General features: G+C 41.4%; 2 protein-coding genes across 15 annotated transcripts in view; one reads left to right on the plus strand and one right to left on the minus strand.

Moving 5' to 3' along the window:
* The first annotated feature begins 12 nt into the window (after positions 1 to 12).
* CCDC83 (coiled-coil domain containing 83) lies at positions 13 to 25,725 on the plus strand. Of its 6 annotated transcripts, XM_046902700.1 has the most exons (13): positions 13 to 210; positions 1,216 to 1,391; positions 6,576 to 6,684; positions 8,938 to 9,022; positions 10,907 to 11,075; positions 11,751 to 11,918; positions 14,215 to 14,306; positions 15,173 to 15,241; positions 17,367 to 17,488; positions 18,513 to 18,598; positions 19,524 to 19,705; positions 20,327 to 20,503; positions 21,237 to 25,725. In XM_046902700.1, the coding sequence occupies exons 3-13, from the start codon at positions 6,608 to 6,610 to the stop codon at positions 21,249 to 21,251; spliced, it is 1,242 nt and encodes a 413-aa protein (XP_046758656.1). In that variant the 5' UTR covers positions 13 to 210; positions 1,216 to 1,391; positions 6,576 to 6,607; the 3' UTR covers positions 21,252 to 25,725. The 6 variants fall into 6 exon arrangements, with proteins under 6 accessions (XP_046758656.1, XP_040503248.1, XP_046758654.1 ...); XM_040647314.2 differs by lacking the exons at positions 13 to 210; positions 1,216 to 1,391 and adding an exon at positions 2,675 to 4,040; XM_046902698.1 differs by lacking the exons at positions 13 to 210; positions 1,216 to 1,391 and adding an exon at positions 2,675 to 2,758.
* The window catches only part of PICALM (phosphatidylinositol binding clathrin assembly protein), a 62,521-nt gene continuing 60,695 nt past the window's right edge, over positions 25,228 to 27,053 (minus strand). For 5 of the 9 annotated variants that reach the window (XM_015280752.4, XM_015280767.4, XM_015280728.4 and 2 more), the window contains one exon: positions 26,507 to 26,587. Coding sequence is in view for 4 of the 9 variants with exons in the window: in XM_015280759.4 (XP_015136245.2) it covers positions 26,573 to 26,587 (15 nt within the window). In the remaining 5 variants the exon portion in view is untranslated. Of the gene's footprint in view, positions 26,588 to 27,053 lie in introns of all 9 variants that reach the window. The other 4 variants (XM_015280759.4, XM_025146922.3, XM_040647300.2 and 1 more) reach the window with 1 other exon arrangement.

Consider the following 27,053-nt stretch of genomic DNA (forward strand, 5'->3'; position numbering starts at 1 on the left):
CCTGCCCGCCTCGGGCACCGCGAGGGCTGCTGAGGGAGCGGGCACTGCGCCGTGGGGCGGGTTAGAAACGGCACCGCTGAGGGAGAAAGTCCCGACAGCAGGATCTGCAGCTGCGAGTCGGTATCCCACGTGAAGTCCGAAGGGGTGACGTGAGGGAGAATGATCTTTATTTCACTTTACCTGGTGATATGTAACTTAAGAGGTGTGAAGGTACGCCTGTTTGCAGTAAAGATACAAGTAGTGATATGGAGGTTTCAGTCATCTGTTTGTCCAGGGTGCTGCCGTGGGTGCTTTTCTGTTGAATCAGTGGCACAAAATACACATTCTGCCATTTGCGGAGTGTTCCAGCGCTGCCTCTCCCTGAGCAGCACCGGGACAGGCTGCCCAGAGAGGTGGTGGTGCCCCGTCCCTGCAGACACTGCAGGTCAGGCTGGACGGGCTCTGCACACCTGACAGCTGTAGGTGTCCCTGCGAATTGCAGGGGAGGTGCACTGGGTTACTTTTAAAGGTCCCTTCCAGCTCAAACGATTCTTTGAAGCTGGAGCCCTCTGGAATATAGCGAATAGAGAATGCTTTGTATGCATTATCTGCTAAAGTTCTGGATTTTTAATAGGGCTTCTTTTCAGTTAATATGCATCCGAGTGAAGTGGAGGCCTTGTGAAAGCACAGAACTCAGTTACTCCCTGTAATAATTTTCATTCAAGTGCTTCTTATCCACACATCCTGTTTATTCAGCTTAATGCAGCGTTCTAAGCTGTATGTATTCAGATCCAGGCTGCACCCCTGCTCACACAGCTTGGTGCGTTAATTAGAAGTGGGGGCCCTTTTCACATTCTTGGCACGTGGAATGTATTTTTCCATTGTGTTTGATATCTCTCTTTTTTTTTTTTCCCCTTTCACAGCAGTCCCAAAGTGGAAAAAGGAAGGCAGTGGTGAGCCTGAGACTTTTTAGAGCAGACAGCCGTGTGACGCCTGGCCCCTGCCGGATGGAGCCGGAACTGATGGGTCTGGTACCCACCGCTCAAAACAATTTCCTCTTTAATTAAGGAGTTTTAACTCAGTGCTTAGGGAAAAGCAGCTCCTTGCTGCTGGGAAGCTCCAGGTGGCAGAGGGCTCCAGCATGGTTAGGACCACTGGCTGTGATTATGGAGCTGCAAAACTACATATGGGGTATGTGCCGTGTCTCTTAACGTATCTCTTCTCTCCTTCTCACAGCTAGTTCAGTGATTTGTTCTTGAAGGAGATTTGGGGGAAATCCATGGGATTATGGATGCAAGGGCTGTCCCAGCTCAGCCCAGCCACCAGTTTGAGTGTCTGCAGTAAAGAGCAAATTGAAAACACCTGAATGTTGTGAAAGGACCCTCAGACAGATCCCTCAGTAACCTAAGATGGTAAGAGCCTGCAACCCGTATACAGCCTGTGCCCACAGTTGCTCTGCACTGGTGTAGTTGATCTGAAGGCTCTGATTTTTGTGTAATTGTGGCTGTTTTTCACATAAATTGAGCCTGAGCACTCTCAAGGTGGCACCAAGAAGATTAAAAACTAGTTCTGGAATGACAGGTCCTGCCAATCCTCCTTCCCTATATAGTGTCAGAGTTGTAAAGCTCTCAGCACAGTGAGAAGATATAAGCACGTTTTTGATAGCAGTGTAACACAAAATGTTACGGCATCTTTAGAAAACAAACAAACAAAATTGGATGAGGAGCTCTCTATTCTGCATATGTGTGTGTGGAAGGACTACCTCTGACCTCTCTGCTTGTTCTTGTCTCATGAGGAGGGCAAAGCCTCTGTCAGCTTGCCAGTAGATGGCATTTCTTCACATCTTTAAACAGTAAGTCTTCCAAAATCTTTAGAAAGTCCTTTTAAAATATATTCCTTTAAAATATAAAATGCCTTTAAAATATAACAATAAAATGTATACTCTAAGTGTAAAGGAAAGGAATAGTGTGGGTAAACTGGCTGTATATGGTGCTCTACTGGGAAGAATTTCTTCTCAGTGGTCAGGCACTGGACAGGCTGCCCAGGGCAGTGGGGGGTCACCATCCTGGAGGTATTTAAGGAAAGGAGACCTGTAGTACTTAGGGACATGGGTAGTGGGTAGTACTGGTGGTAGGTGGGTGGCTGGACTAGATGGTCCTAGAGGTCTTTTCCAGCCTTAATGATTCTGTGATTCTAAGGAAAAAATTAGCTCGATAATAGTGGTTATAAAATAGGTATCTTTAAAGGTCAGGCGTGTGAGATGGCCTGATAGGTTTCCTGCTCTTTTGCTCTGAGATAAACAAACATATTTTTTTGCTGCCACAAATAAAGGCATTAAGCCTGAGTTGTAATGCAGCGCTGCTCTCAAACGCCCAATCTAGGAGAAGACACAAAGCTTCGAGCACTGCGTGATGATTTCACCACACACCCTCAGCCCCAAGAGAATGAAGACCCCCACGAAAGCCGAGGACAGCCCTCGGTGGCCTGCCTGGGGCAGGAGGACAGCTGCCTGCTGCCTCAATGCCTTCCACCTTCCGGGGCGGCCGGGCTGTGAGGTACAGCCATCCATCCCTGTGAGGATTTTGGCGGGCTTTCCCCCGGCGCGACTCCGCAAGGCACCGCCAGGGGGCGCCATTGTTCCTCGAAGCGCACGGCGGGCCGGGAGCTCCGGTTGCCCCGGCGGCGGCGCGGCGCTGGGAGCGGGCTGGGCGCTGACCGAGCGCGGCCCACAGCCGAGCCGTGGGGCCGGGAGCGGCTGGGCGAGGGACGACAGAGTTGTGTGGGTGCTGCCGAGACAACGGGAGTGGCTGGATGCCCGGGCTGGGGGGCGGCGGTGGTCGTTTAGGCCTTGAGGTTGACGTAGTTGGCCCCGTGAGGGGGATTTGGGTGCGGGTGGTGGCAGTGTGTGGAGGGGTGTTTCTAAGCTGCGCCCTGGGGATATGGTTGGGCGTTGGGTGACCAGAGGCGTTGGGGGAAAGTGTGGAGGGGAAGTTTGGATCACAGGTCTTATGAGGAGCAGCTGAAGGAACTGGGTTTGTTCAGTCTGGAGAAGAGGAGGCTCTCTACAAGGCCCTGAAAGGAGGTTGTGGTGAGGTGGGGGTCGGCCTTTGCTCCCAGTTAACAGTGATAGGATGAGAGGGAATGGCCTATAGTTGTGATGGGTGAGGGGGTTCAGATTGGTTGTTAGGAAAAAAAAATCATCTCAGAAAGAGTGGTAGTGCATTGGCACAGGCTGCCCAAGGAGTTGGTAGAGTCACTGTCCCTGCAGACATTAAAAAGTCGTGTAGATGTGGCCTTAAGGGTTGTGGTTTAGTGGGTACAGTAGGTCTACAGTTTGTCCAGATGATCTTAGAGGTCTTCTTCAACCTTAACGTTTCTATGAATCTGTATGTGTGTGGCAGAGTCTGGCTGCTGGGGGCAAGCTGGCTCAGGCCTCCATTAAGATGCCTAGTGATATAGGGGCTGGCAGGGAGTGCACACAAAACACAGTAAGGGGCTGAGAGCACAAGAAATTGTTTGCATGGTTTGGAGATTGGAGAGGAGATAACAGTGATATGTTGTTGATGGAGACTAATGGTAAAGAAAAAAAAAATGATCTAAGGGATGGAACACCTCCCCTACAAGTATAGGCTGAGAGAGCTGGGGCTGTTCAGCCTGGAGAAGAGAATGCTTTGGGGATACCTGAGAGCGGCCTTTCAGTATATGAAGGGGGACTATAAGAAGGAAGTGGATACACTCTTTAGCAGAGTCTGTTGTAGTAGGACAAGGGGAAATAGTTTCAAACTAAAAGAGCGGAGACCTAGAGTGGGTATAAGGGAAAAGTTTTTTTTGCGATAGGTTAGTGAGGCACTGGAACAGTTTACCCAGTGAAGTGATTGCCCCATCCTTGGATGCAATCAAGGTCAGACTGTATGGGGCTCTGAGCAACCTTAGTGAGCTGTATGAGACCCTGTTCATTTCAGGGAAGTTGAACCTGATGACTTTTACAGGTCCCTTCCATCTCAAATGAGTGTATGATAAGTCTGTATCATTGGTGGGCTACCATATAGGTGGTCACTGCAGTGAGTATCTGGAAGTCACAGTGCCTGGGTTGGACTATATGGGAATTGCTTACTTCTAAGGATAAAGTGGCAATATTAGTCATTAATTGAAAAATGCACTGGTAACGGGATAATGATAATGGGATTCTGTTAGGAGTTCAGCCTTATGATTTACTTGTTTGAGAGAAGAAAAATAGATTTTACCCTCTGCAAATGGGTTCCTGCAGATTTAATATGTTCTCAATCCCTCTAAATATGTTTCCTTATCTCTTCTGTGTGTTTTCTCTTGTTTGCAAAACAGAGCAAAGCTGTTATTGCAATATGTTCTTTACTTTGTTGTACAGCTTGGAGGCTTGCTTGCTGCACCCTGCACAGGAAGAAGTTCATAAATATATAATTAGATCTCACCTGAGACTTGAGTTTCAAAAAACAAGCCTTTGGAAAATACTGCTGCTTAAAATGTTGTTTCACTTTGTATCCAACTTTTAAGCAGGGAAATTGATTTTCTGTTTAGTAGAAGAGAGATCATTTTAAACAGAGATCAATTAGAAAAAAGAAAAAGTTAGCAACTGCTACAGCAATCTTCAGTTTCTGAGGAAAATCAGCAAACTGAATGCTTGAAGTGGAACCAATACTGCTCAATTAATTCTGCACTGGAGAGGATAGCAGATTCTTTTTTTGTATGTAAGCATAGATCCTGCGCTTGTGGATTTGGTCTGGAAATTTCAAAGAGCTGTAGGGAGGTGAAGTACCTCACTTCGTCTCATTGACATTTTTTTCTTAATTCTCTCGGTCTCCTTTGGAACATTCAGATTGTTCACAATTTTTAAAGGTTTCATAAAAAGTATTGTATTATAAACGGAAGCTTAATGTGAATTAGTATCTGTAAAGATTATGCATGAGTATTAAGGAATTATAAGGCGTCAGACTCAAGCAGCTGCTCATATAAAGCAGGATTTTTTATTGGATGGATAATGTTAATAAGTTTTACTGCAGTCATGGTGATACTGTCACGCAGGCGTGATTGTAATGAGATTTAACAACAGAAACATTTTACTCACCTGTAGCAACCGTTAAAACTGATCTGGAACTCTTCAGGAGTTCCAAGGTACTGCTGGCAGGAGTTAGAATTTTCCACATTTCTGTGAATGGAATTAGCTCTATTTGCGACTTAAGTATTCAAGTGTTGCAAAAACTGTGATTGACAGCTTTAGGCAACTGACTTCATGAGTGCAAATTTGCCTTCAGCGGCAGAGCAGACAGAATCTGTACAAGTAGTTTTCCAATAGGCTGGGGGTAAATTTCTGGATAAAACATGGAGCTCCATAGAGCTTGGAATATCTTCATGTTGACCAAGGCATGGCTATGCTTTCTCTCACCTTGCAGAGTGAGCATTTCTTTTACCTGCCTTTCTGCAGTGTACTCTGCAGGCAGAATGGCTGTTCTCAGCACCCTCACTTGTTTCATCACTAGGCTTCATGTACTCATCCCCGGTAAAAAGTAATTTTGGTTACAGAATGCTGACATTGCCTTGCTTCAGGGTACGGTGAATAGCTCAAGAAGGCATGTGCCAGTGTATGGATTACAGTGCATTTATCAGTAGTCGGGTTCAATTCCCTTCAGTTTAGGTCTATTTGGTTACTAAGTTGCTTTCTATTTATTTATTTATTTATTTTCCTCTTTAACTGTTCTCATTTTAATAGGAAGAGTATCCAGTCAGCTGCATGTTTGGTCACAGAACTACTTTGTTGCAGTCTTAGCTATTAGAGTGATAAATGGCTGTTCAGAAGTTGAAGAGAAAAGCAAGTTTAAAATGGAAAGAAGTTGTGTACTGTGTTTTTAATCACTAAGTTTAAAACTTCCTCTGATATTCACAATATTTCAACTAACCTGGATTTGACATTTGGTGATGTGGCTACTAAAAGTGAGGAATCTTCATAAGTGCTATTTTCTTGTGACTATTTTATTTTAAATAACATAAGCTATCAGTTCCATTACAGAACTATTCATTGTCAGTTGAATTCTGAGGCTGGTAGTTGTGACAACATGCCCGGGGAATACTGCTGACACATATCCCTTCAGAGAGTGGTTTTGTTCCAGCTTTGACAATGAAAACTGATATCAGAGTTGCAGTGAATGGCAAATATTCATAGTGCTAGGAGAACAGAAGGAGAAGGAAAGAGATGCATATTAACAAGTGAACTTGATGATAAAACAAGCCTGACAAAGAAACAGAGACAAAGGACTGTAAGAGGAACAACTGCTTGCTTGATTTGCAAAAAATGTAAAGCAACCCACAGTAAGGGATGCAAGAAGTAACTAGTGACAGAAGCCCCTGTTCACAAACATATATTTATTCAGGACAACACTTCAGGATGTCAGAACATGGCCATGAGTACTGCCATGGGCAGGATTATTGTTGTCAGTAAAGCATCTCTTTTGTATCAGAGCTGTTAAGAACTTGTTATAAGTGACGAAGTCTGGTGAACATATCATATTTTGAGGATCATTTCTCATTTCTTTCTTCCTTTCTGCTTTGCCCTCTCCTCACTTTAGATTTAATATCCAGCAGAAGTACATCAAAAAGCATGGAAGAGAAGAAGGTGAAACCAGAAGAGCAAAGTGCAGAAGAATCAGCTTTCCAGGAAGCCCTACTAGAATTTCAGTGAGTTTAATATATTTAACTTTTCACTCATCCAGACTATATGAGTGAAAAAAGCAGACATCAAAGTATCCAATTCAGATCCTGAACCAATCACTATATGGAGTGTTGCGATTGCGTGCCGTTCTTCTGCGTTCTTGTTTTGAGCTTTCAAGGCTATTTTAGAAATATACACTTTTTAAACTGTGCCTCTATGAAATCTTCTCTGACTGCCAGAATAAATTTATGTCAGTAGGTTATAACTTAGGACAGTTAGTTTTATTAGAAACTATAAACTTTTTTTGTCTGTTCATAGCAGATATTTGATCTGCTTGATCTGAGAGTTCAAGATCATATTTGACTGTAATTTCTAGAATTCTCCAGTGTTCGCAGAGGTATACAGCCAGAACCTCTTGAGCTCCAGTTGATTCTTTTAGTGCAGCTGAGAGTGGATCACAAAGGAAAGTGATACAACCAACGTCCAATAGACTCTCAGGTAAAAATTCTGGCCTTAAGGAGTAGCAGAAGTTGGGCAAACCAAAGAGCAACCATATGCTGTTCTGGTGACACCTGCAGGAGTTTACAGGGTTGATGTGGAATTTTCTATTTGAATTTACAAAGTACAGAGTACAAATTTCCATAGTGAAACAGACCAAGTTTAGCAGAGTCGTATCACAAATAAATACTATCCAAAAAGGAAAAAAAAAAAATCTGTTTTGCTAAGAAATAAGCAAACTGTATTACTAGACTGAAGGGAAAAGGAGGTTTCTGATGAATTTGTTGTTGTGCATATTTGAACATCCAAGCAAACAACTCATTTATCTGAAGAGTCTTCCACTGAAATGTGCTGTGCTGGCACGCAATCTTTAGCTTCTAAAGCAGCAGTAGAGGAAAAAAGGAAGAGAGTTAGTTTTATTTCTGTTTCTTTCCTCCCTCTCCTCTTTTGCTCTCTTTATTTCTTTTATTCCTTCTTTGTCTCTGAAATGTATAGTTTGTCTGTGCCACTTTATTGTGGAAAGCAGCATAATAACACAAGTGTACGTCTTTTACATTCCTCTTCAAGATTTTTCCAGCACATTGTGTGTATTTAACTTTCTTTCCAGCTTCTTCTTTTGCACACAGAAGGATGACTGCTGTTCATAGTGAGTTTTTTATTTAGGTGGCCACAGCATGGAGCCAAGCTGTCACCTTTGTTTAATAAGTAATACATTTTTGCTCCATCTAGCTTCTCTCATATCTTTGTGCTGACTGGAAAACTTGAAGAATACCTTGGAGCACTCTGACAGAAGAGCATACAAATCTACACATCTCCAACGTATATTTCTCAATTTCTTTGTGATCCAAACTTAGCAAAAAAAAAAAAAAAATCTTAAAAAAAAATACTAATGTGATAGGAAGGGGCAAAGAAAAAAAAAGTCAAGAAACAATAGTGATTGAAACAGTAAAAGATATTGTGATAACTGTAATGCTTGCCTCCATTTTGCTGTATGGTGAGTGGATTTCAGGAATAAAGAGGGGAAAGACTACAGGGAATTTTGCAAAAAAAAAAAAAAAAAAAAAACTGTTTGCAACAAAAAATTGTTTGCAAAAAACCCACCATTCCTCTGGAATATTTCCGAAAAAGAGTGATCACCACTAAAGCTATTCTGTAGCTGTGGCAGAGAGAATGTTAAGTGGTCTACAAAAATTATGGAAGCAGTGAGTTAGATCTTTGGCAGAAATATATAGACATACTTAGAGGAACTCTGGCAGTGCCCATTCCCTTAACACTTCTTGAAGTTACTTAACAAGTTCTTGGTGGAAAACATGCAGTTTCTAAGGCTCACCAAATGAAAGTTTTGGGAGAATTGGGTGCTGTTTAAGGCTCCAGTTTGAGATTTATCTGGCCTAACTCTGAAAGAACTGCCTAGGCTTCCTCTAAGTGATGAGTAAAAAATATTTCTGGAGCAGAAACTGCCTTGTCTTAAAAGCAGTCCTTAGAAAAGGTCAGCTAATCCACAGCCCAAAAGGAGAAGAACTTCTTCCTATCTAGTAGCCACTGTAGTAGCCAAAGAAACATTGTAGCCAGGGAGTCCCTGTCTCAGTATAAGCATGGGATCCAAACTGACGTGGAAATCTTTTGTTTTTGTGCAATGAGTAAACAGTAGTATCTACCCAAATTATTGTATCAGTGTGATACAAAAAAATACATGTAAGTAGAGTTTATGTCTAGTCTAGCTTAACATTCCCTTCTCTTCCCTTTTTGTAAGGATTTCTTTCTTTACTCTTTCTCTCCAGAATTGAGAAAAAAGAAGCAGCAACTGATAAGGTTTTGTTTGATTTGAAACAAGTGGAAAAAAAGAACAAAGAATATAATGAAAGAGTAAGTGACCATACCTCTTTTTTCTCACATTTTTTTTCTCCCAACACATTTCATCCGTGGCATTTTAACTCACAGATTCAGTTTTATTTTTTAAATCCAAATATTACATTTGCTACAAGTAACCATTGCAGTGAATCTCTTGCAGTCAATGAAACTGAAGTGAATGGATCTCTTTATATGCTCAGAAGTTATACAGCATAGCTGTCCTAAATGCAAACATGAAAAAAAAAAAAAGCTGCAGGAGTACAGATGCCAATTTGGACACAGGAGTAGGTTAAAGTGAGTTCAATGAAGGTGATTTTCAATGCAAGTGAGATCCTCATTAACTCTCTAAGTATTTATCCTTACTCTGCATCAAACATAGGAGAGCCCACCTTTCACTAGCTGACATTACTGTACATGCTCACATGAGCCTTTACAAACAATCCTGCAATTATTCCTCAAGGAAGCAAAGAATACACTTTTAGCATAAAGAAGAAGAATTAGAAGAAAAAATATTTTTCAGTAGTATTAATGAGTCTAACCTAGTATTGAGATGTGCTGGCCTTCTTTGATTCAGTTTTGAGGCAGTGTAATTGCACACTTTGAGACCAACAAGAAAGAGCGTCACAGTTATCTAGGTTCAATTTGTAGCAGTGCTTGATGAAGAGACACTTTATTGTGGATCACCAGTTGAGTTGCTGGAGTTGGTTTTAGAACAAGGTTGTATAGCTACTGATCACACCTGAACAACACTTAGACACAACAGTCCAATGTGGCATGTGAGAACTGAGAGCAGCGAGCTTTGAAGGTAGATATATATATACAGTCACCGAATTAAATGAATTGAAATCTCTCAAAAATCCTTAAACTAGTTCATGTGATCAAGCAGTGTTGCTTGCACTTCCCATAGCAGTGAAACATTGAAACAAACATTCTCTGTTCTTCCAATGCCTGCTATTTCCACTGACGTTAAAAATACCCATCTAGTTCATTTTCCTTGGTGTTCCTTTCAGTCTTGAAGTCTAGGTTGTATTTCTCTTGTGTAACATGAATCCTTAAATATCAATGGAAGTGGATTTAGCTCTTTTCTCTGCAGACATTTGTAGGCTCCCGTGGTTATTCACTCAATTTGCAGTTAGTTCATGGTCTCTCAAGGACTTCTTCAAACTTTAGACCATACAAGGTACTTCAGGGCGTGCTTGAAATGCTATTTATTGATCTCTTTGGGCTCCCATCTTACTGCTTCTGACTGGTTTAGAGTTAATCCTTTTAGAAGTGGGGAATGTTTGAGACTCTATTGCATTGTTATTGGTTTGGCTGGTATGGTTGTTTGCTCCTTTATGCTATCCTTCGGGAGAAAACATACAGTCAGTAATTTCAAATAATTTTAGTGTCTCTTGAGAGGGTCATGGTCAAGAGGATGTAATCACAGTTGTGAAATCTGTCGGTGTGACTCCAACTCTAGCTCAGATAAGACTCTCCACTGTGATTACATGCAAGTAACTTGATTGTCTGATAATGTTTCTACATTAAAGCATTAAATTCTTATGAAGAATGTTGAAGTAATTAACTCATGCATATAAACCGTGTTACTAAATTGATCCACAAAAAACTTTCTTTCTAGGCAGTGGAGGACTATTCATGTGCTGCACCAAGTATATTCAGGCAGCCATTTGTTTCTCATTTCCTTGGGGTAGACATTTTCAAGTTAGAGAAACTTCTGGAACTTGCAAATTCTCCTCTCCCCTCCATGCTTTTCAAACATGAAGAATAACTGTTTAGCTGAGTGTTGTTGCAGTCCACCCTGGCACTGGTACAGATCCAACATTTCTTCATTGCTTTACTTTGTAACTTTGAAAACAAATTTGAAAATGTTTCAACATATCTTTCCAACCCGTGTAGAATGACAAGCTGAAGGAAGAACAGCAGGCACACATCAGACGTATACTAAGAAGAATAGAAGAAAAGGAGCAAGAAAAAGATGCAAAGGAGGTTGTAACTAGGAATGATGTGGAAGAATCACTGAAAGACAAATGGCAATATGCTAAGGACAAAGAACAAATTCTGAAAGGTACATTATGAGTTGTGGAAGAGTGATTTGCAGCTTGCACAACTGAAATTACACAGATTTTGCATTTTAAATAGATTCTGTTTCCTCGTTAATAAACAGCATTTAACCTTTCCTCCCCAAAATTCAATTGTGAAGGACCTGTAAGAAAATCTGGTCACTGACCTGAATTAAGAATCAATGGGAGTGAGTCTTTTATAGAAACAAAGCTAGTGTATTAGACTTCTTGTGATGTGTGTTACTGTGCAAGTACAGCCGCTTCATATTTTCCATTGAGTTGAAATTCATGAAAGCCCTTTGCGCTGGCTCCACTGGAAGAATGAAAAATGAATACTGATGGCAGCAAGAAGGACTGCTTGTGGTTGCTGAAAGTTGTGGCTGCCATCCCTGTGATTCTCAGTGGGAGAGAAGTCACATGTGTCTTCAGTTACACTTCAGCGAGAATTGTTGTCTCCTTGGCAGAAGAGGATCTGTTTTTTTTTCAGCAGTGATGCTGGCTCTTCGCGCTATGTGAGACCATCATGTTATAAAGTGCTGTAATGTAGAAGAATCTCCCCCCGTTCCCCAGTCCCAGTGAAAGTGCCTTTATTAAAGAAATCAGTGAAGTCAAAAGAATTACAGAATATCAGCTCAAGAAACTGGAGATGAACTTGTCTTCCAATGTTCTTATTTTAATAGACCTGCTCTTCCGAACAGAAGAAACTGACCAACAACTTTTGGTAAAGCAGAGTGAGAGGGATTATTGGTTGGACTACAAAAATGTAGGAAGTAAAACGGATGCCAACAAGATTAAGAGTCTGAAAAAAGACATCAAGGAAGTCAAAGATGACTTTCAGAGGACTGCAGGTCAGTTTACACGTAGTGTAATGAAAACCTTCTAAATTCTTTGTGTATTACTTGCATGAAATAACTAGATTATGATTGAAATTCAGGACTAGAGGGAGCTACATGGGTAGTGGTTTGAGCTGTGCCTCTGTTTCCTAGTCTCGTGCTGAGGCCCTGCAAAGCTGCCAGCAGACATGCACAAGTCCTGGCAACTGTTTCAATATTGACACAACAGTGCAATTATTTAAGAGCTTATATATTCTGGTGCTGAGTGCTTTATAAAGCCATTAGATTTTTTTATTACTGCACTATTTTAAAGTCATTTAAATATTTTGCTGGTGTGTAACCCATGCTACTAACAGGAGAAGGATGTCCTGATTTTCTTCCTTTATGACCCGCTCAGTATGCATGGCCACAGCCAAGCAGCTGCTAGTAACAGGCAGTGACACTCCAACAGTCTGTATATTCTGTGCCAACCATTACCAGGCATCAGCTACTGTGGACAAGAGCCAGCCTGCTATCTTTTTGTATCTTGAAACATATTTTACCATGATTAAGATCTGCATTATGTTTTCTGCATTGCCCGATAGCTTGTCAGAGATCAAGGTTTGTATTCAAAGAGAGGCTGATATTTTTTTATTGTGTGTTTTCCCCCTTCTCAATCAATTGAAAACTTTGCTGTACAGCTGCTGATATATGAAATGAAAAAGAAAATAGACTCATATAGAATGCCAAAATGAACCCGTAGGAACACTCAGTCCGGCCTCTTGCATATCATAGGATATAGAGCCAAAAGCTCTTGATTGAACAGAAGTGTATTTATTGAGAGGCTGTCACAGAGATACATATAGCAGTTGCCTAATTAATATACAGAAAAATGATGCTGTGATGAATGTTAGCATACTGTTTTACTCAGCTTCCTAGAATCAAACATGTGGCTGAGGAGTACTTCTCCTAGCCTACAAAAAATATATCTAGCAAGTATCCAGTGTGATGCTGCAGCAAATTGGGCTTGTTCAATTCTCAAATTTGTAGCAGGCTTAGGGAATAAGTGTAGGTAGAGTGGTTTCTGTCTCTGTAGTTACTGCTTCAGGGCCTGATACTGGCATCGTTCATGTGGTCTGGAGATGACACTGTAAGCAGAATTACTGGAGGGAAGAGGAAGCAAAAGAAAGCCTTACACATATGTGAGGTCTGGGGAAAAAAATGTTTCAGTGAGACATAGGGAAAATAGGCTCCGCAGAACAAGTATGTCTGAACAGTTCCTCCTCTTCCTATTATCCCAATGCATCCCAGATCGTTCAGATGTCTGAAACAATGAAAAGGTGATTCAATTATACCGTGTAAGTACTTCTGGTTCTTTCTGCCAAGTCCAGATGGTGGATTGATTACAGCAGACCAGCTTCCACAGTGTTAAATTAGGAACTAATGCACAACTAATGCACCTTTCCTATTTGACTGCTTTTGATTTCACAGTGGATCCATGACCAGACACACACTGAAAGCCAGGTCAGCAGTAAGTAGAGTGTCTGCAACACAAGCGCAGAGCTAGGCAGAATTTTAAGCTTCTGGAACAAGTGTGAAATGCCTTCCTTCAAACAAATTTGCTGCAATCTCATTAATCCTTCCACAAGCAGAAAAAATTAAGCAGTAGAGGGCTATTTAGAATAGCACAAAAACAACTGAAGGAAAGGACAGAATAATTAAATAGTAAGTGACTAGAACTTGAAGCCAAACAAATTCAATTAGGTATAAGACACACTTTCTAAATAAGGAGCACAAGTAAAGATGAGAGCAAATAATTGAGGCAATTGCCACATTCCATTTTTTTTTGTTTGTTTGTTTCTGTTGTCAAATTAGAACCCCCTGGAAGACTTAGATAGGTCAGAAGATTTATTAGGTTCTGTAGGATGGTAACTGAAAAAAAAAATGCAGTACTAATGCAGGTGTGTGAAAAGATCTAGTTTGCTTCTATATGTAAAAACTAAGTTTTCTCAGCATGTCTTTATGCATCATTCCAGGAGCTCTGCTATTGAGAGAGTTAAAATATAGCATTAAGATACAAATATCATCTAGAGAATTACTCAGTTTAGGAACTGCTGTAGTTGCTAACAGAGAAGTGCAAGCTACTTCAGCTTCCTAGTTTTGTGCTTAGTACTTACTATTCTTTGGGTTTGGAAGGACATCTTCTATGGATAAGTTAGCTGCTCCACAGGATGGGATTCAATATGTGTGTTGGTTGCTGATAAGTTCCTGTTTAGGAACATCGTTGTCAGGTTATGATTTCTGGTTGATGATTTTCTTTTTTGCTTTGAAGAATATTACAGAAATGCTTTGAAAGCAATGAAAGAAGAGAATGATAGCCTGATTGAGATGCATGTGAAAAAAAATAAGGAACAGGCCCCAGAGGTATTCCTTCCTTTTTTTTTCCAAAATGTTAACTGTGTTACAGTTCTAATTTATGCACTCTGCATAAATAATTATTTCAGTTGGAATTAAGATGTGGAACTTTTCTGACAAATTGAGGGCAAAATAACCTGTTAGTGCACTTAGTGAATATGGCATTGCTTGTTGACACACGCATGCACCATTTTTTTACATCAAACAGTGAGCAGCTATGAGGGCATTTTACAAGAGGTGGTATGGGAAACCAGGGCACGAGGCACTGGTATTACTTGTTCATGAACACATCACTTCTGCTGCCACCTTAATTTTGATGCTTGCTTAGACACCAAAAAATATGTAATGTGAGAACCTAGTCCTGTGTGCTTGTGGTGATCTATGGCAGTATCTGTCCTCCCTGTTGTTTCTTTCCTCTTACTGACATCAATAATTAAATTGTACCAGTGGCTCATTAGCACAGACCTCTACACATTTATGTCACTTGTCAGATTAGTACTGTCTCAGCTGTGATTTTACTTGTCTTGTTGTAATAGCCAAAGGTTTGACAGCTTGAAAACAGGAAGATTTGAGCAGTAGTGGGAACTGGGCAGAAAATGATAGAGAAAAAATAAATTCTCCTTATTCAAATATAGGAAACTATAAAATATTTGTAAATTGCTTGTCGTGTAAACCACACAGGGCTGGATGATGGAGAAGAAACATCTGGCCTTGTGGGCTAAATCTGCTTGTAATCCCTCAGGGGATGTTACAGCCTGTTGTGATGATGTTTCTTAATTATTTCCTGCTGAACAGCAGAAGGTTCTTCTTTTTACTGTACAGCACTGTCAAAGTCCTTCCTTCAGAGGAGATGATTTTAAATTGTGTTTTCTCAGAACGCTGTAAGATACTTAGACAAATGCAGCTGCAGAGAAATTGAAGAGAATGAGTGGCTAAAGGAAGAGGTAAGAGGATCACTTGTTTTCCGTTTATCATGGCAGCTCAGGTTTGAAATACAGAGGAGTACAATGGTAATTGTGTCCAGGGACACAAATACTCTGAGCACTTTTAGAAGACAGAGGAAAACCACTTTGGAAAAAAGGGGTTTCAGGCAGCTCTAAATGGGAGGTAATAAAGAAACCCCGGAGCTTAGGACAGTGAGGAGAGGAAAATGCAAATTGTGCATAGCTGTAATTTATTACTTGGTAGCTTTTATACTGTTCTTTAATGGCAAGTTAGAGCTACATGTTATATATATGTAACTTTTATTGTCAAGGAAAATCTTGTTGTGAGCCAAATTCATGAAACTGATTTTTCTGTGGTGGAAGTCTGTGTTTGTTCCAGTCAATACAGATTCTTCACTGCGGTCAAAACCAAAGCAAGAGATTGGAGGGAGGAAATGTCCTTCCCCACCTTTGCAACTCACAGTTTAGAATGGAGGAAAACTTGTTTGGAAATTAATGAATGAACTTATTCTTTTCCAGTACGAAATCAACAAATCTGGCAGGGGTTCTTCCTTTTATCTACTGGTTTAAGGCAGTTGCCAGTATGCAAGGATATGACTTTCCTTCAAATTAACAAGCCCTGAGCTCACACCTTTAACTTTCCAAGGTGGGTGTCCAAGCCACAGTTTTTGTGGCAATGACGTAGTTGTCAGCAGAAGAGAATGAACGTTTTAATCTATATGAGCAAAAGGAGCTTGAATTTATGTTCCATCACTGAATGAGCATGTATTGCTGGAGAATTCCATTCCCTTTTCTCTGTCTCACAAATTTTACACAATATTAGGCAGTGCCAACAGTGGAGGTCCACTTTGGAGTGCTCTTCTGTCCTGGCAGGCTCTCTCCTCAGTCTTGAAGGCTGTGAGTTTCTTCCTTCTCAAGTAGAAGTTTTCTGTGTTATGAGTTAGTTTATTTTGTTCTTGGTTTCCCATGAGTAAGTGCTCTGACTAATTGTGGAAAACAGAACTATTATCAGTAGCTTTTCCAATCCTTGGAATTCATTAATTCCTTTTCTTTTGCTTTCTCTATACAAATTAAATGTTTTCTTTAAGGTTGATGGTTATATGTAGCTGGCAGACCTTTTCAGCATTTTCTTTTGGGGATATAAAACAAAAATTTCAGTTTTGTCAGATTTCCTAATTTATTTATTTTTTTTCTGAACTGAGAGGAGAGTTACCAACACACACTTAGCCCAGCTGCCTCTAAAGTGGAATGAATTTGGAGAACACAGTCACATTTTTCCATCATTAGTGTGTTACACCAGGCTGATACAAAGCTGTATCACCTCATTGTGCCAAGCCACATCCTGCTACTGCTTAATGTCCTGCCAGTTTCACCTTTTTTAATTGCTAGAAAAAATGGGAAGTAGCTTTTCACTGCAAATTTGAATGATTATAGCTGGGTGAATTAGGCCTAGGTGAGAAAAGAAGTATTCAGGTTACTAAATACTGCTTTTATACATGGGCATGTATGGTTTTGGAGAAGGTATCCATCCCATTAAACACTCTGCTTCCCAGTGAAGGAGGTAAGAACTTGCTTGTCCTTCAGGTAAATTGTGGGAACTGAACAACTGGTATTCTGTAGTTAATGTAACTTCATTGCAATATGGAGTGATTACCATTCAAAAGGAAGTAACACCTGGGGTTTAGTCCACGCAGAGGCTAACCTGGACTGAAAGCATCACTAATTCTGGGTGAGAAAGTTTTATGTGTGAATGAGAATTGGAACACTTGCCGAGCAAGGGCCTGAATTTGCCTCTGCAAAGAATGTTTTTCTCTCTCCAACTTCTGTTGTGAAATTGAAAAAAAGGCAAATCCAAAGTTTCTCTCTCCCACAACAATTTGGCCACATGAGAAGGCTCTGCTAGCAGGGTTGCATTACCCACATGTGTGTCTGCAATTAGGGTTCTGATGTAGAAGAACCAGATAGACCTCTCCTTTGCCTGAAAATGTGCCAGCACAGCTGCTTTCTTCCTAGGCATATACTACTGAGATAGCCCGTACCCATATTGGAAAGCTTTCCTAGTAACTACCTAAAATTACCTTTCAATTATTTTTTTTTATTATTATTATTATTTAATTGTCTAAAGGTTAAACTGTACCGAAAGGAAGTGAGAGATTTGAAAGCCTCTGTTCAGCTCCTGGAAGAAGAAAATATCAGTTTAGTGAGAAAACTGATGGATAACAAAATTCAGAACCTGAGAGTACCCAGGTAAAATAATGCCTTCAGACTCAGAAGTCATTATCACTTTTTAAAAACAAAGCCTACCTCTATCTGGGCTCTCCAGCAATGAAAGCAATGTAGTTTTTCTAGTTGTGTGGAGTCTGGATTTGACTGTGTGTGGGACTTGCATCTTCAAAGAACAACAGTGACCTCGTAACCTTCTAAATACCAAAATTTGGGGAAGAACCTGAAATATTTGCATATGGCTAGGTCTTTGTAGGTTATTACTTTCTTCTAATGGAGGTACAGTTAGGGCTTGAAATAGCTTCTTTCTGCTGTCACTGTCTCAGACCCAGGTTCTCTGACCAAGTGCAAGTGATAGCTTTTTCCTTCATTGCTGGCAAAATGTTAAAGGATTAATATGCAAATATATGAGGCTTTGCATTCTTGAGTGAAATAGATGGCACGTAGCACTGGGCAGAAGTAAGGAAGAGGCCTTTGGGCGAGTTTCTCTGTAGAGGTGTCTGTAGTATTACTTTCTTTTATATTTAAACCATTGAACTTGTTCCCTATGGAGCAATGAATTTACCCTCAAAATATCCTTGATAATGGTATCGAAAGCACAGTGTGACAACAGGAACGGCCCCTCTTCGTTTTCTAGTCCCAGCTTAGGGATTTCAGTCCTACTGCACAAAAAAGTTCAATATCTTAAGTCAGAAGTGAACATTTTTCCCTCCTCTAAACTCTGAACTGCTTTTAAGAAAGAGCTGCCAGCTGCGGTTCCAGTCTTGGACTGACTGGAGACTGTAACATTTGTTTTCTTTTAGTCTCATGGACATAGTTGAAGTTAAAGCACTAAGAACAAACAATGAGCAGCATTAGCTGCTAAGCTACCTGGCTGCCTCCATTGCATTTTTAAGCCATTGCGCTGTTCTGCATTTGTGGTTAAGCAGCAAATGGCCTTCAGAAAGGGCACTCTCCTCTCACCCCAAAGCATTGCACTGAGGGATTTAGAGAGAGAATTCAGACTTCTAATGTGAGTTTCACTTTTTTTTTTTTTTTAATTTCATAGGCATTTGTTTCTTACTCAGGCAGCTGACTTGCAAGATGAATCTCTCCAGGATGAAATTAAAGGAGTAGAGCATGGAGAGTACTCAGGTAACACGCATGCCAGCAGCTTATAAGAACTGATAAGTCACTGGACATTTAAAAACTTCTTATTTCTTAAGGTTTCTCCAAACTGCCTGTAATTTCCCATTTAAATGAATCCACCACAGTAATGATAAAATGTAGTTTGGATGAGGGAGAGAAAACACAATCAGTAACATAGTTTTAAAATTGAAATCAGTGTTTAGATTGTTGAACGTCATTACTCATAGAGCTAGCCAGGAGCTTGGCTAATAGAATCAGCCATCTTTTACAAAGATGTGATTCATATCTTAATCAGCTCTTTACTGATCCATATCGTCGTAACTTCATTATCATATCTTGTCCTGGGGAGGGCACATTGGCTTTCACTTGATGTGTACATGCACCTTGCAGTCATTCAGCTCACAGAGCTAATTTGAAACTATTCCCTAGCAAGAGCAGATGAAGCTGCACAGAGCTCAGCCTGAACTTCAAATCTTGGTAAGATGTATTAGGCTTGGGGCTGACTATATACTGGTAGGTGTGGATTAGATACCTGTTTGCTTTGACAGGCTCAGTGCTGTTACCTATGCTGTATGTTCACAGTAGTTAGTGGAAGAGCTGGGATCATGTCACTGTCCCAGACCAACATGTCATTTGGCATTCTCTGTCAAGAACTGTCATACTGAGAGTTAGTCAGCTGCAAATGCGAGCTATGAAGGGGAACTGTAAGTAGAATAGCTGTGTATCAGGAACGTATGGAGATGCATACAGAGAAATAACTATTTCTGCTGTATTTCCTATTTTTTTAAGTATCCATGTCTATACAGTGAGTTGTTTATTACATCACACTATCAAACCACATTAAAAATTGTAGGAAGTGCTGACACTGACTACTAATTGTGATCTTTGTAAAGCTTTAACAACTACACACATCATTTTTCTCTTTGAAAAGCAGAGACTGATGGAGAAGAAAGCCTCAGGAGAGCCACAGTCTCCTGTCAGAAAAAGAAGTCCTTTCCAAAGATTCAGTGTAAAACAGAGATTGGGAAATCACAGGACCGGGATGAAGAGCTGCAAGAAAAGTCATTGACTCCCATTCTTAATAGCTTGTTTGAAGTTGAAAGAGATTTCCAGGTATGAGTTCAAGTATTTGGGTCTTTCACTGACACAGTGTATTTCAGGGTGGAGCACTGGCTTCTGCCACTGCAGGGTTCCTTCTTTCTTCTCCCTGACCCTGGCTCTGTGGTCCTGTTCCTGCATTTGGGTAACTGGTGCATATCAGCCTTTTCTATAGCTGATTCACTCACTAACCCAGCAGAAAAGCTTGCCTTTTTTTTTTTCCTCTCCTTGAGCGTTTTCTGTTGGGTTACTCAACCGCACTGACTCAGAGGTCTGGAGAAGACCAGAGCCAGAATAAATGTGGTGGAAGCACATAGCTGGACTCGGACCTCTTGCCTCTGGCAGTAATGAGCTGTTGGACTAGGAAGGATTAAACTACAGAACTAAGTATGGGAGCACAGTTTGGTCTGCAGAGAAAGTGCTATTGTTGAAAACCTGCAGGAAAATAGGGCAGCAGGGCTGCAATCTCTTAAGGTTAGCTGGCTTGTAGATTCATCCATCAACACTGAAATTACTGAACACAACAACCCCAGGACAATGCCCTGACAGTTCATTTTCAGAGGAAAGATGCTGATTTTCTGAAGAACTGTCTCTTTTCTGTGTAATTGCAGAATAATAATATTCTTTCTTCTTAAGGAATACTTAAAATTGGGTCCTCTGGTGTCAAACCCAATGTGTGTGGTTGGAAGAGCCATGCCTATTCATAAAGAATCGGAAGAAACACCAAGCAAGAGCCCCCCAAAAGGCGACTATATTGGTGAATCTGACAGGCACATCACAGCTCAGATGATCAAGGCCTTATCTAAAGAAAAGGTTGGTTAAAAACAGACAAGCTGGGTTGCTAACACAGGAATGTAACATTCTTGGTTCATTAAAGATTTGCGCTGTCCTTCCAGGAATGAGTGGACTTTGTGGATACTATTTTTGAAAGCCTGAATCATCTACACATTGAAGTTTAATTAGAGGCAGGTGGAGAACTGCTTTCCTTAGATACGGCGGGAGACTCTCATGCATGTCCTGGGCTTCTCAATCCAAGCAGCTGCATGCATACCTAATAAATGATCTGAGTTACTATTTAGCTTTCATGGTCCGTACTTGCAGCCTGTCAAATGTGGGATGCCACCTTCAGCAGACACTGAATGCAGATTGCCATCAAGTACAGATCTGTAACAAAATACTTTGCTAAATGAGAATCCAGGTTAGCCAAGCACAATTCAAATATTGTTAGAAACTGAATGTTTGAATCATTTTATCTGTCTGTATCAAAAATTCTACTTAAGCATCTTGCAATTATTGACAATTAATTTTAAAATTTTGAAAACAGCATTATATATATATGTATATATATATATATAAGCCAAGTATATTTGCATAAGCCTTCATCTTTGTTGTGTGTCTGTGAATGTGTATCTTGGCACACTGATTCAATGAATTTTTCCCCATTTCCACTGTGTGTCCTGGACACGATGCAGTGACTTCCCTAAAGGGCAAATAGCGTTGCAGTGTCTCACTTTATCCCATGCTTCATTCTTTCCTTTACACCCAGCAGGTGTCTCCTTGAGCCGAAGGTGCTTGGAACTGACTACCAGCTCCTCAGAAACCTGGCTCTCAAAGAAGCATAGAAACACAGGAGCCTTCATCTCAGACCGAATCTCCCTTGCACAGTGAACACTTAAATGAGTTTGGATGTGTCTCTGCTGTAATTCAGTTGGGTTACTGCTAAGACTGAGGTGACCCCTAACATTCAAGTGGCCAGAGAACGTGGGTCCATGCTTGCAAGGTGCTCATGTTTCCAGCCCAACAGAAGGCTCCCCTTGGCTGCAGTGGCTTTCTTTGATTGAAGTACAAGCTGCATGAGACAGCATACTTGAAAGAGAGATTAGTTCTGCTCAGGGGTGAGTCTAGCTTTTCGTTTAGTCACAGAACTAGAAGATGGCTTATGTGGAACAGCTTTGCTGTCAAAGAAAGGCCTTGCCTTCTTCCCACCACTCCCCAAAGGGCATTTACATTAGCGTAGGGCTCATCTCTGTGTTTCTGTGTGCTTATGTCCATAATCCACTGCACTTTGTAAGACAACTTCAAGTTGTACCTCAGAAAAAATAACTTTGCATCTTGAAATTACTGCTTAGGTTCTAACCATAAATGCCTTCAAGGGTGAGAGGGAGTTAAAAAGAAATCTGAAGCATGTTAATTAGAGCAGAAGCAACAGGCAGCCTGCACAAGCCAGGTGCAAGTGCCTTCAGTGAAGTGTCTCACACCCCCTTGATTTCAATAGGCTTTGCATTTAAAGCCGGTGTGAGGCTTTTACATGGGGAACAGCTAGGCCTTTAGCAAAAGAGCATTTACAGATCATCTTGAGTGAAATCACATGGCAGGTGCAGGACAGCCAGGGGCTGAGGCCCAGCCAACATGGGTTCAATGAAAAGCAGGTCCTGACCAACCTGAGCTCCTTCTGGGATCAGGGGACCCAGCTGGTAGATGAGGAAAAGGTGTCAACATGGTCCACTTCAGCAAAGCCTTTGACTCAGAATTCTGCTGGACAAGCTGGCAAGCCCAGGGCTTGAGCAGGTACAGTCCTTGCTGGGTAAAGAACTGGCTGGAAGGCCAGTCCTTGGTGGTGAATGGACTTAAATCCAGCTGGTGATCCCCAGGTGTCAGCACTGAGGCCTGTCCTTTTCAGTATCTTTATTGATGACCTTGATGAGGGAATTGAGTGCACCCTCAGTAAGTTTGCAGATGACACCAAGCTGGGAAGAAATGTTGAACCACCTGGGTGTAAGAACGCCCTACAAAGGGATCTGGACAGGCTGGATCACTGGGCTGAGGCCAATGTGATGCAGTTCAACAAGACCAAGTGCTACAGGCTTGGGGCAGAGTGGCTGGAAGGCTGTTGACTGTTGGTCAACACAAGAAAGATCAGTATTCTTTGGGAGCATGGTCACCTTTGAATTCCCATCAGTCAGAAAGTGTTGGTTTACTGCAAGCATGTGGTAAATGTACTCTGGCTAAGAAACACCAATCCATTAACTGCCTAAAAAAGCAAAGCAGAGTGGTGTATATTGTTCATCTGTAGTCATGCAAGTGATTACTGGAGTTGCTTACCTCAGCATCATGCTGGGTTGAACCTTCTCTGAGCAACTTCCCTGTAGGGGAAAGCAACTGGACTGGATTGTAGTCCAGCTGTATAAGCCTGGTTTGGTGGGAGGTTTGCAGCCTCTGAGATGCAGCGAGGTTATGTAACAGTGATCTCTCTGCAGGTGCAGACCTGCACATATTAAGAAATGAGGGCAGAGGACTTGCTCTGCAGCACTCTCCTCATTTGTTTGCTTCCTGAGAGAAAGGGTATTACACACACTGCTTCTGTGGGCTAAAAGGAGTTTGCCAGAATAAGGTCAAGGCAGAAGCTAATGGACTGAAAAGTTACCCTATAGTGACAGGCAAGGAGCAGAGAAACTAATGGCATTACCATCATAAACCTCTGATGGCTTAGAGCTGAGTGGTCCTCTGAAAAAGACTTTCCTTTGGGTTTCAAATCCACTGTATGAGTAAGGATGTTTCTTTACAACTCTATGTTCCAGAGCTCATGTTCTGCAGGGTACTGCAGGCACTGCGTGCTGTTCTGGGACAGTGCACAGTACAGGATGCCAGCAGGTGTTCCCATAGCTGATCCACAGAACAGCTCCCCTGAGCCCTGGGAAGCTGGGATTTGGCGGGGTGCTCACCTTTTCTTCACTTCTAATAACTGTAGGGTAGCAAACAGCTCCAACTGTGTCCAATAATGCTTTTTGGCAAAAATAATACTTAAGCAATTGCTGTAGCTGGCATGGGGAAAGTTCAGAAGAGACACTGTGAACAAAGCAGAGATCTACAACATGAAGATAAACCTGAGACCTCTGTTCTCCTCAGACACTGCAACCACAGGACTGCAAATATATTATATGCTTGCATTCAACACATTTTCATTGGCATTATCAGCTTCCGTAATAACTTTTAAGTTGTCTGTCTATTCCAAAGCTTCCCAATCTTTGCCTCAGGAAATTTCATCAGCAGAGAAGCAAGAAAAGCAAGAAATGTGTTATTCAACTCATAGACTGATTTGTTACCTTGAGTAAGGCACCTCCCACAGGTGAAACGGATGGAGCATTTCCTCAGCCAGGGAGGGTGGCAGTGACAGTTCAGCTCCAAAGAAGCCTGTATGAGGCTCTCCCGTCACTCCTGCCCAAGCCAGGACATCACACACAGATCTGCCCATTCCCTTCTAACTCCAGTTTTTACACAAGAAAACATCAGAAGTTTCATCAGGAATTCACAGCATTTCCTTGCTGGGCAAGTACAATGGAAGATGTCAGGGCTGTTTCTGCTCTCCCTGCTGCAGCATGCAAAAGCTACAAAGGTCAAGTCAGAAGACTGCCAACAGACCACAGAGAAAAATCTTATTTACATATGATCTTATTAACATTGATTCTTCTTCTGTAGTCAGCACATTTGCCCACTACCCATCACCTTATCTTGTCAGCCTCCCGCTCCCATCAGCATTTACCATCTCTCACAGTGCTTTTGCACCTCATTCTCATTTTTCTGCCACAGTCTTTATCTCAATCATGTCATGGCCTTCAAGCTGCAATTCATTTACATCTCTCTAGCATTTCTACCAGCTCTGAAGACATGTACTTTTCATCCAACAGGAGATGCAGGGTTTCACCCGGTGCTCCTTGCTGAGGGGCTGTTTGGCAGCTGGAAGCTGCCTGGATGGAGCACCTGATGTCACAGACAGTCACGCACAAGCCAGCTGTAGGCATTTCCTGAGGTGCTGTCAGCATCAATTTATTGTATGTGACCAAAAGAAAGGGGTGAGGCCCACGTCTGTCAGTATTTAATCAGCATAGGGACAATGCCCACAGTAATGTGCTCTGAGTGCTGGTTAGCCCTGAAGTAGGCAGGCAGTTGGACTGAATTACCCTAACAGAAGGTAACTCACATTTATTCCCTCATCACTGAAAGTGCACAGTAATTCAGAAGCATGTCTGAGCTATGCTTTTTCACTTGATACAACTGAGTGTTATTCCAGCAATACTGAAAGCAAATATCCACCAGCACCAAGTTAAATGGCAAAATAATCAGAGATTTATCAATCCAGTTTAGTTTTTCCTGAGGAGTAAACTGTAAGCAATGTTTAGTAGCAAAGCCTCCATCAGGAAAGTGCAACCTTGTCAGCATCTGTGCTCACAAACAGCAACTGTGAGTCAACAGGGAAGGATAATGGGACATCATCCCCGCAGCAGAGCCCGAAACCAGCATCGTTTTCAAACTCGGGTCCACAGCCCCACACAGGGGCTTCAGGGGGATCAGAGATCCAAGAACTATGAAAGCAGATCTACCTCAGTCAACAGACCCAACAAAACAGACTGGAACCACTGCCATCCTCCTCCTGCAATACAGTATGCACATATCAAATACATTTGGTATTTTATTAAGTAAACAATGCAATTATCAGTGCACATTTTCAAGCAGCAAAAGAAAAGCACCTCAGACGTTCATACCGTAACAAAATTCTGTGGAAGCTGCATTTTATTTGAAAATCCACCCATTTTTGCTAACGTACATTTTAATATTTTAAACAAAAATAGAATCTGCAGAGACAATGCAGCAAGTATGCTTAACTCATGTACAGAATTGCTTTCATATCACTGACTATCCTTCCGAAGGCCCCTCTCTACCCAGAAGTTATGATGTATTTACACAAAGCACCGATCAACAGCGCTACTTAAATTCTTCATTAACTAAATTCCAGCTCGACGCCTGTCAGGAGGCTGCTTCCCCTTTTTGCTTTGAAAAGGTATGTGATCAAAACATGGCACTCGCCAAACGAAAAGGCTTCCCCCCACCCCGACACGCAACACCTCAATTGTTACAGAGAAGAAGGAAAGTCTTAAAGTGAAAGCAATTCCTCACATTCATTTGGAAAGGCCTTATAATGTCAAATGTAAAAATAATGACATGCCAAGCACAAAGCAATAAAGTTCCTTCCCAACGCACTAATGCTGAATTAAAAATGTAGTGCTTCTTCTAGTCAGTTAACTGTTCCCTTGCAAAATCCTAGGCACAGAATTGACTATAAGGATTAATGCATTTTACAGCTCTTCCCTAATTCCCATATATGCTGAGAATTCATTAGATTCAGACCTTTAAAATATTTAGTGCTCTGTATGTCAGCTGAAAAGCATTCTGAATCAGATTCATTCTTTGTGGATAAAAATCAGACATACTGTATACATCCATACTCATTTTCATAAGGAGTTTTTTTTGATACAATATTAATGTTAAATTGATAATCATAAATAAATACAAACAATAATACATAAGGAATGTCTACTGCAAACTGAATATATAATTTTTTAAAAAAGTTAATTTTCATTACTGCTGTGCCTACGTTTGTGAGGACTGAAGAAAAGGTAACTGCAGAATTAAGAGTTAGGACTGGACCCTCCCCTCCCCACAGAGTCTTGTTTTGCGTTACGGTAAAGGACACGTCTCCATTCCACACTGCACTTCCAAACACCAATTGCAATTTCCAGAATACAGACTTCTCTTTGTACGTTACGATTACGGGTATTATTAGAAGCTGAAAGTATCGACCTGTTAGTCACCAGGACAAAACCAGGATCTTAGCCTTGACTCATGGCAAGCTTTGGCTTTGCCTCGGATGCTGATGCTTTCCTATGGAGTTGTCCCAGGTTCCTTCATTGGTCTTCATCATTTCACTGCGTCATTCAGTGGAAGAGGAGAGCTTGACAGACTGAAGTTGTTTTTTTTTTCCTGGAAGTGGGGGCTTACTGGTGAGCACATCTATTTGGAAACGTTCTTTTCTCTTCCATCTAACAGTTACATAAACTGAATCTGGAAAGATTAAAAACCCTCATGTTAACATCCGGCAGAACCAGAAGCAGGATTTCACTATAAATCGTGCTTTCTTCAAACATTTCCATTCTTCAAACGCCCAAGATCCCCACAGGTCTGAAGTTTTGAACAGAAATAAGAAGTTCACAAAAACAAAAAAAGCCATCAGGACATTTTTTTCCACCTACAGTAGCCCGTTAACATCTGCTTCAATTAAGCCACTTTGTCCAACCAGAAAACTTCTCCATGCAATACTGCCAGCAGCAGCACAGTAACACACAGATCAGTGTGGCTGCACGGGGAGCCCATGGCCACATTTCAGCTGGATCCGGAGGAAGCACCCAAAGAAAAGCAGAACGCTCTGCATGACAAAGGCCTTCTCTTTGTGTCTTCTAGAATGATTCCATGTTCTCACTTATCATATTACTCCCACCCACCCCAATACAAATATGAGCAGAAGAAAAAT

The sequence above is a fragment of the Gallus gallus genome, chromosome 1 (assembly GCF_016699485.2).
Source record: "Gallus gallus isolate bGalGal1 chromosome 1, bGalGal1.mat.broiler.GRCg7b, whole genome shotgun sequence".
Classification (NCBI taxonomy): Eukaryota; Metazoa; Chordata; class Aves; order Galliformes; family Phasianidae; genus Gallus; species Gallus gallus.